This window comes from Bubalus kerabau, chromosome 14 (genome assembly GCF_029407905.1).
Source record: "Bubalus kerabau isolate K-KA32 ecotype Philippines breed swamp buffalo chromosome 14, PCC_UOA_SB_1v2, whole genome shotgun sequence".
Classification (NCBI taxonomy): Eukaryota; Metazoa; Chordata; class Mammalia; order Artiodactyla; family Bovidae; genus Bubalus; species Bubalus kerabau.
The window spans coordinates 509072-518022 of NC_073637.1; the positions used below are offsets into that span (position 1 = coordinate 509072).

The 8951-nt window shown below is 49.1% G+C and overlaps 1 protein-coding gene across 1 annotated transcript in view; it reads right to left on the reverse strand.

Annotated features, from left to right (window-relative positions):
• Positions 1 to 8548, reverse strand: part of LOC129626435 (liprin-alpha-1-like) — a 271527-nt gene extending 262979 nt beyond the window's left edge. The window contains exons 1-3 of the mRNA XM_055545433.1: positions 8351 to 8548; positions 5559 to 5782; positions 3508 to 3730 (exon numbers count right to left, since the gene is read on the reverse strand). Of these exons, the coding sequence (XP_055401408.1) occupies positions 3508 to 3730; positions 5559 to 5692 (357 nt within the window). The 5' untranslated portion in view covers positions 5693 to 5782; positions 8351 to 8548. The remainder of the gene's footprint in view (positions 1 to 3507; positions 3731 to 5558; positions 5783 to 8350) is intronic.
• Positions 8549 to 8951: the final 403 nt, after the last annotated feature.

Below are 8951 nucleotides of genomic sequence, written 5' to 3' on the forward strand. Positions count from 1 at the left end.
ACACTGCTACCCACCATCATTAAATTGGCTTCCCACAAATCTAACATCTATGGCTCTGATTCAGTCATTTCTTATAAGAAAACACTAAGTGGAAATTCCATGGTGGTCCAGAGGTTAAGACTTGGCACTTTCACTGCCAGGACACTGGTCTGATCCCTGGTTGGGGAACTAAGATCCCATAAGCTGTGCAGCATGGCCAAAAACATAAGTAAAGAACATTTTAAAAATAATAAATAATACTATGTCTATTATAAACAAGCATGAGATGATCAGAAGGCCAACAAGTGGGAGAAAGGCACACTGTTACAATTGTCCCAACGAATGACCAATTTCCAACAGAACCATCAGCACATTTTAAGTGGTGGGTGAGTTTCATCACTTCCATTAAACCGTCAATTATTCACCAGGACATAACCACACAGTGTTCATTCACGTTAAACGATAAGGACTCTTCAATACTTCACAGAGAAACAAAGGCCTGCTAAATTACTGAATAGTTTACCTTTTGACGCTGCTTCCTTAAATCACTAGGCTGACAGATGCATGCAAAGAAATGAAGAGAAACCAGATTCATTGCGACTTGGAAGCTAAAATTTCAAGAATCCATAGAGGCAAATACAGTAAAGCAAAAATGATGGCAAACATGTAAGTGACATGAAGATTTAGAGAAATGTGACTGGAAGCAGAACATTTTTTTTTGACCACAGAAGTTAAATAAGCTATTCAAGATTTACTAGAGAAACACTATAAATTATTACTCAGGAAGATACCATTCTATTACAACATCATGATTTATTAAAGCACAGCATTCTGTACAACAAAGGGCCTTAACAGGTGTCTATTCTCAGCCAAATCTCTCTATAAGTTAGTTTCTCTTAATCAAAAACATGTTATACTTTAAATTAGTAATTTAACTGATGAGGAAGTTACCATAATACCTAGTTTAACATTGAACAAATCTAACCACCTCTTGGACATTAATGTAAAATCCTGACATAGAATTTGATTTAAAACTTCTCACAATAAATTCATTAAAGCAAGTTCCCTGTGAAAATATGTAAGAATGAAAGCTAGCACAATAGCAGGTGCAGTCTTTACATTTTATTAACCATAGAAGATACTTTTTTAACGAGTCTAATAGAGACATTAACTGTGCAAAAGCTGATGAGATTTACAGTCTTAAATACAAGCACCAACACAGAAAGGATATTGTGTCAGTTCAGTTCAGTTCAGTCGCTCTGTCGTGTCCGACTCTTTGTGACCCCATGAATCGCAGCACACCAGGCCCCCCTGTCCATCACCAACTCTCGGAGTTCAACCAAACTCATGTCCATCGAGTCGGTGATGCCATCCAGCCATCTCATCCTCTGTCATCCCCTTCTCCTCCTTCCCCCAATCCCTCCCAGCATCAGAGTCTTTTCCAATGAGTCAACTCTTCACTTGAGGTGGCCAAAGTACTGGAGTTTCAGCTTTAGCATCGGTCCTTCCAATCAACACCCAGGACTGATCTCCTTTAGAATGGACTGGTTGCATCTCCCTGCAGTCCAAGGGACTCACTCTCAAGAGTCTTCTGCAACACCACAGCTCAAAAGCATCAATTCTTCGGCACTCGGCTTTCTTCACATCCCAACTTTCATATCCATACATGACCACTGGAAAAACCATAGCCTTGACTAGATGGACCTTTGTTGGCAAAGTAATGTCTCTGCTTTTTAATACCCTATCTTGATTGGTCATTAATTTTCCTTCCAAGGAGTAAGCGTCTTTTTAATTTCATGGCTGCAATCACCATCTGCCGTGATTTTGGAGCCCGCAAAAATGAAGTCTGACACTGTTTCCCCATCTATTTCCCATGAAGTGATGGAACCAGATGCCATGATCTTAGTTTTCTGAATGGTGAGCTTTAAGCCAACTGTTTCACTCTCCTTTTTCACTTTCATCAAGAGGCTTTCTAGTTCCTCTTCACTTTCTGCCATAAGGGTGGTGTCATTTGCATAGCTAAAAGTCCATTAATTCTACACTTAAGAGGATCATTTCTTTATGTAAGCACAATCTCATTTATGAATTACACATAATATGTAGTTTAGGATCCATCTACATTATGCTTATAACTGCATGCTGCTGCTGCTAAGTCCCTTCAGTCCTGTCCGACTCTGTGTGACCCCATGGACTGCAGCCTACCAGGTTCCTCCGTCCATGGGATTTTCCAGGCAAGAGTATTGGAGTGGGTTGCCATTGCCTTCTCCTGTAACTGCATAGTGATACACCAATTCAACTTACTGCTATGGGGGAAAAACACCATTTAATGAGACATGAGGACAAAGCACAAACCCGACTAAGGGGACTCACGCTGTGGACCACAGCATGGCTATGACCACAGGCAGTGGGGGGACGGGGGAGGGGAGATGGATGGGTAAACAACAGCCTCCGGGGCTGGGGGGAGGGGTCTGGATTGACGACGACTAAGCAGACAACAGGATGAGACAGGAAATCAAAACCAATGATGAAAGCAGACACACTGTCAGAGAACTCCAACAGCAAGGAAAACATACAGAACTGTTCTTTTCATAAATATTCGGAAAGAAATCAAGCATGAAACCACAGAGAAATCGTCAAAGAATTTTAAATATCAACTAATTAGCCAATGATGCAAATTATAAAAACAGTGTCAAAAGACCACAAAATGGACTAGTTACCACTTCACAGGCCTCTAAAATGATTCACGGTTAATTTAATTATAAGCTGACTAACAATGCAGCTAACATGAAATGGGTGGTAACAGAAAAAAGAGATAATACAAGTCCAGTTACAAAGCAGAGTGTTGTACACGTGATTTCATGGGGTAAACAGCAATGCACTCACAACACCTAAGCTAAACACGCAAGAAAGCTGGAACATGTGCTTTAGGGCTGCACACTTTGTCACCAAAAGCCCTAGGTTGTCATCCCAGTTTTAGACTCGGAAAAATGAGGCAGCCCGATGTCTTCCCTGGGGCCCTGGGGCCCTGGGCTTTTAACCTGGTTTCACATGCAGAGCTGGCCGGAGTGCATGGCCAGGTTCATCAGCAAGCAGACCAGTGTAGATTCTTGGTTTTGTTCCCACCGCATGCCCTGCACCCTGTAGCCAGGCATCCCCAGTGGAAAATCTGCTGCACGGCTTTCCCATACCATGAGAGCTGCCTATGGTTACTTTCACGAAGCTGTCTGCTCCCTGAGAACAGAAACTTCCCTGCAGCTGCTGTGCCCTGCACAAGGCCAGGCCCAACGTTACAGAGGCAGGCTCTGGCTGAGTTCATGATGACGTGCTAAGTGGTGGTCCAAATATCAAGACTAATTTGTCGCTGTGCCATTGTGGAATGATTAAAGACGAGGCAGTTTAAAAACTTTTAGACCTCTGAGCGTAGCAAATGTACCTGATTTTCTTCTGGGTATAAAGAGAAAAAACAAAAAACAAACAAAAAACAGCATGCTGGGGGAGGAATGCGGCAGGGAGGAGGCAGTCACATACCAGAGTCATGATGCCCAGCTGGTCTCCCTCCTGCGCCAGGCTCTGCTGCCTCCTTCTGGGCTTGGGCAGGGGCGGGCAGGAGCCAGCATGCGAGGAGGTGGGAAGCAGGTTGAGGGAGCTCACTGATTTAAAACGACGGAGGCTGCCTAAGCTCCCCCTGCCCTCCCTGCTCTCAGTCTCCTCGGCCCGCTGCTCCGTGTTCTCCTTCTCTTCTTCGATCAACCTAAAATAGAATAAAAGGCGTCACCTGCCTCTGTCAGCAGAGGAACCTGTCTGGACAATAAATTTGGGCTGGCATTCTGTGTCATGATTAGCAAATTCCAGAAACAGTTGCTCAATTAACATCTCAGACAAAAGGTTCTACCTTTCCTCTTTGGAATATTCTCAAACTTAGAATAACTTAGCCTTGAGTCTTACAAACTGGCCCTGATCATTCACGCTTGATTTCACTTATTTACTCTAACATTCTGAAGGGGCCCCGGTGGCAACTCTCTTTCCTGTGAAGAGAAACCTCAAGTTGACAACCCTTGCCTCCCCTGCTCTCAGGGCAGAGATGCACGTCAGTGCCTCAAGTCTTTTCCACTGGGAATCAGGAACTCTGTATAATCAAAACAGCAATTCACAAACAAGCTGCAGTTTCTAAACACAAGTCTCCAGACCAGATGAAGTGCTGAGTTGATCATTTTTTTTTTTAAGGTTGTATATATACAAATGCATCACTCGATGAAGTTCTCCACCAGCTTTGTGTGAGTTTCTGGATTCATGTCAATGTGCTGCATTAACCTAGAATTCACAGTTTCTGCTCTTCTCCCCTAATGTGTGGTGGATGTTTTTATATAGCAGTTTAAATATACGATTATGCGAATAAAATGATTTTCAAATTAAAATACAAGATTCTTACAGGAAGTAAACTCTCCAGCTTCACTTCTACTCATACATCTGCAAAGTTTTTCACTGTTGATAACAATTTGAAGGACAGAATTGACCATTTACATCAAGTCAACTTGTCGCATAAGGAAAAATCACTTTTACCCGACAACTTGCTGTAAAATAAAAATAATATATAACCGTTCCATATTTCCTGCGGGAACGTGGAAAGACCATCTTTCTGAGCTCATCTGTGCTCAAACACGGCCCACAAAGCTGTGTGTCTCGGCGTCAAACGGGCAGGGGCACCACCTGCGTTTGCTGGCTGTCCCATTCACCCCCTGCCTTTCCCCCAGCCCCCACGCTCGGCCGACAGAAACGGGCACCTTGGCCTGGGCTGACGTGACGAGAACAGTCTGAGCAGCCACTCTGTCTGGTCCTGTGCAGGGTCACCGGCCTGCGGCCACTCTGAACGTGGACTTGGGACACGGGCATAGCTGTGCGGGTGTGGCATCAGGCGGCCTCGGGGCCCCCAGCCACCCAGCTGCACCCAGACCCAAGGCCCCCTGCTTACCACCAGGCGGGCCTTTGGATTCTATCCCATTTTGAAAATTGTTATAACTGCCAAGACGGTGTCTAAAGAAAACATCTTTTTTTTTTTTTTTTTTAATTTTATTTTATTTTTAAACTTTAAAGAAAACATCTTAAATATACTGATGAGATGAGAAAAACTCAAACACATGTCCTTGGACCACTGTCTTACAACAAGCCAATCTTCATACTACATTAATTTAAAAAGGAAAAGGCAGATCTGAGTGGGAATTTGCCAACCCCAAAACCTCAGCTTTCACCAGGTGGCTTTTCAGCAGAACGTGGGGGGCTCTGAGGGACACAGGAAGGTGCATGGGCCGCAGGGGACACCGCCTCGGCACCTCACCTACCTTGGGGCTCAGAGCTGAGGGGGGACACCCCACAATGCCCCCCCCCACAGAGTTCTGACACCACACCGTGGACAGAACGCCCCGGCTGACCGAGCTCTGTAATCAAGGGCCATCTCAAAACTGAAAATTCTTGAAGCAGACCTGAGGTCAGGTTTCTTACTATGGAACACTCAGGTGTCCCTAGGAGAAGACAGCTCCTCAGAGAAACCGAGTTTCTGGGGACCTGAGTTCACGATCACCCACCAGATCTCTTCGTTGATGGCGTCCAGCTGCTCCTGAAGCAACACAGTCAGAGTCTTGGCATCGGCCTGCCCGCTGGGTGACAGTTGAGTGGCCAAGCTGAAGAGGGTGACCCTGTCGCCCTCACCGTCAGACATGCCCACGTCACTCTTGAACGCCTGGGCCACGTCGGCCAGCACGCTGGCTTGCTGCGTGTGCTCCCAGTCCTGCTCCTTTGGGGTCTGCACCTGGGCACGAGAGGACCAGGTCTCGTCAGCGACATTCAGGGCAGCTCAAGTCTATCAGGAACTGAACCCAATTTTACATGGAAGCCCTGACTGTGGATAAATGTGCCATGCTCATGAGATACTGCCATCTCTTAAGCGAGCAGGACTGAAGAAACGGGCAGGGCAAGAATCCACTTCCTATATGGCCTGGTGACACTCAGGTCTCATCGTGGACGGCAGGCAATCCTATGAGGTTTTTCACACGGGTGTGCTGATGGAGTCAGAGACAGAAACCATAAATTACAAAAATACATCCATGCCTCCATCAGCCAGGCTGGAGGAAAATAGGAAAAAAGAACCCTTCAGCTCGGCAGCCGCTGGGTCCCCTTCAGTGGTCATCACTGGTCCTTGTTCACTGGAGAGTGCCATCCTCCGTTTCCCAGGCTGGTCTGAACACCCACAGACAGGATCGAGCAGGGGCAGCCAGGGGATGGGAGGGCCAGCCCCACTGTGGCTCTCCTCTCAGGGCACAGGCCCTCGGGCTGTTCTGGGGGACGGCCCCTCACACCACAAGGGCGGCTCTGTCATCAGAGGCACACAGGGCAGTGCCCACAGTGCCCCGTGCTGGCCTCCCATTCTCACACCTCACACCCTTCTCTCTGCAAATCTCCCCCCTGTCACAATCTCAACCCAGGTCCTGTCTTCTTTTCCCAGACATGACCTCAAAGCAACCGAAGGGCAGCCTTGAGGTGCTGGCTTGTTGGCTCCCTGTCCCCTATGGCCAGTACCCTCGCCTCCTGTCTTCATCACGACCCCGCCCCAGGGCGGGGCCACCCCATCACTGGCTCCAGGACCACCTGCCATCATTCCTGCTCCACTCCAGAGAACCAGCTGCCTATGAGTTCACCCCCATCAGCCCAGTCAGCACGTCCTCTCCCTTCTCTTGCCTTCTGATCAACCAAGGGGAACCAGCAGATTCCTCGTCCAGGGCTCCCTGCAGCGCCCACTGCGGGTCTCTGAAAGCTCCCTGGGAGCAGCCTCTACGGTCCCCCTCCCCACCCAGTCTCCAAGTCTCTGCCAGCAGGCAGTGTGCCCCGCCCTGCAGGGCAGCTCCCTGGGGGCTCTAGGAACCCACGTTACCAAACCCCCCTCCCCTGTTGCCCTCCCCCACGCCTGCCCCAGCATGTCTCTCCCTGGGCTCCAGGCCCCACCCTCCCTGGGGTTATTCCTCAGTCCCTTGCACCCCTTCTCAACCTTGGAATGTGGGGCACCCCACGGCTCTACCCTTGCACCCCATCTCTCTCCACCAGCACCCGCCTGGTGACTTTACCGTGCTCGTACCTTTAAATGCCATCTGTATGCCCATGACCTCAGTCCACCCTGAGCTGAGTGAGTCCTCTCCCGGATGCAGGCCGGAACACTCAGCTGCTCTCCTGACACGTCCCCTGGACATCCCATGGGCTCGTCCACCTCAACAGGGCTGAGGCCCGGCTCTTAGCTCCCCGCCCCGGCAGCCCTCCTCACCTCAGGAAACAGGCTCCGGCCTCGAGCTGCTGAGGCCTGAGCCCGGGCTCCTCCCTGATGCGGCCCGCTCTCTCCCTTCTCCCTGCTAGTTGACATGACCCTTTTTCTATCTCCGAGTGGCTACTTCTTTTCCTGCCTCCTGGTCTCTGGTTCAAGGTCATCCTCCTGGTGTCACCTCACTGGCCACTCTTCACACACAATCATCCCCTCCTCCTCAGACAACTCGGGCACTCTGGTCTCCTTTCCCTGCTCATTACTGTTCGACAGGCTGCAATGGGCTTAAAAAGGGGTCCACAAATTCTTCCATCCTCCTCCTTTCAAGAGGCAGAAGGGGCGACTCCTGCTCAGGCCCTGAGCGAGGCAGGACTTTGCAGCTCACTCTCGCAAACAGAAGTGAAGGTGTGTGGCTTCGAGACTGGGGAGCGAAAGGCCCCGGGCTACACCCCACAATCTTGCTCTCAGAGGGTGTTCCAAGGAAAGCCAGGCCATGAAGAGGTCCACCCAGCAGGGACCTGGGCCTGTCCCCAGCAGCCAGGTGAGTCTGAAAGCCTGCCATCCAGGCTGTCTGTGCCCTCAGGAGGCCCTGAACCAGGCCCGCCTGCTACAATGCACAGGCACTGTGGACTGTGAGCTGCTCCCTGGGAAGTCACTAAGTTTGCCGTGATCCATTACATAGCAGTGGATAAAGAACACACACAGTTTTTAATTCACTGTTGGAGTCCTACTTCTGACCATGTCTGGCCCAAACTAACTGTTCAACAATATAGAAGCTCAAAACACAGACATGTATGAACAAATACATGCCATGAATGAGGTGAAAAGATAAAGGCACTTAAACTTCCAATGAGAATTCTTCTCACTATAAGCTGATGGATATGTGTATCCATTTACTCGTAGGACGATTTCAAAACTGTGCTAATTAGTACCATGCTGAGCCTCACAGTAGGCCACAAATTATCAAAATTGGTTAAGAAAAAAAAGCATGCCTTAAAAGCAAACTCTTAGCCAGAAAAAGGAAAATGGGAAAATGTAAAGCGATCTATCAGTGCTTTGTTCCAAACCCACCTCAGGACCACAGTGTGAGGGGGCAGGTGCCTCACAAGGTGCCCACCAGGGATGGGAAGGGGGCGGCGGGGTCCTTGCCTTGGATGGCTCGTTCTGCAGCGCTGCCAGCTGGCCTTTCTGGGGGGCACCGCAGCAGCGCCCTGTTGCCCGAGGAGTCTGCCGGCCGGTCCGCCACAGGGAATCTGAGGTTTGGGGCACTGCCCAAGTAGGGTCGGCTGCCGGGAGCCGGCATATTGCATATTGAGTGCATATTGCATACTGAGTGCAGCACTTTCCACAGCATCATCTTTCAGGATCTGGAATAGCTCAACTGGAATTCTATCACTGCCGGGAGCCAGCGTGAGGAGCTCCACCCATGACAAAGGTCATGAGGAAGGAGGCTCGGCATACACAAAGGCGGGATCGAGCCTCAGGAGTCCCCCTGGAAATTCTCGAGCATCTACCCCCCAAAACCAGAGTCTGCCTACTTTCTGCTTTGTGCCCTGGCGAGCTCCCTCCCGCTCTGCGCAAACCTTTAAAAAAAAAAAAACACAAAAACTTATCCACCACTTTCTGATTTAAGGCCATCGCCGCCACCTCCGTTTGCGCCTTTCAGGGCTCA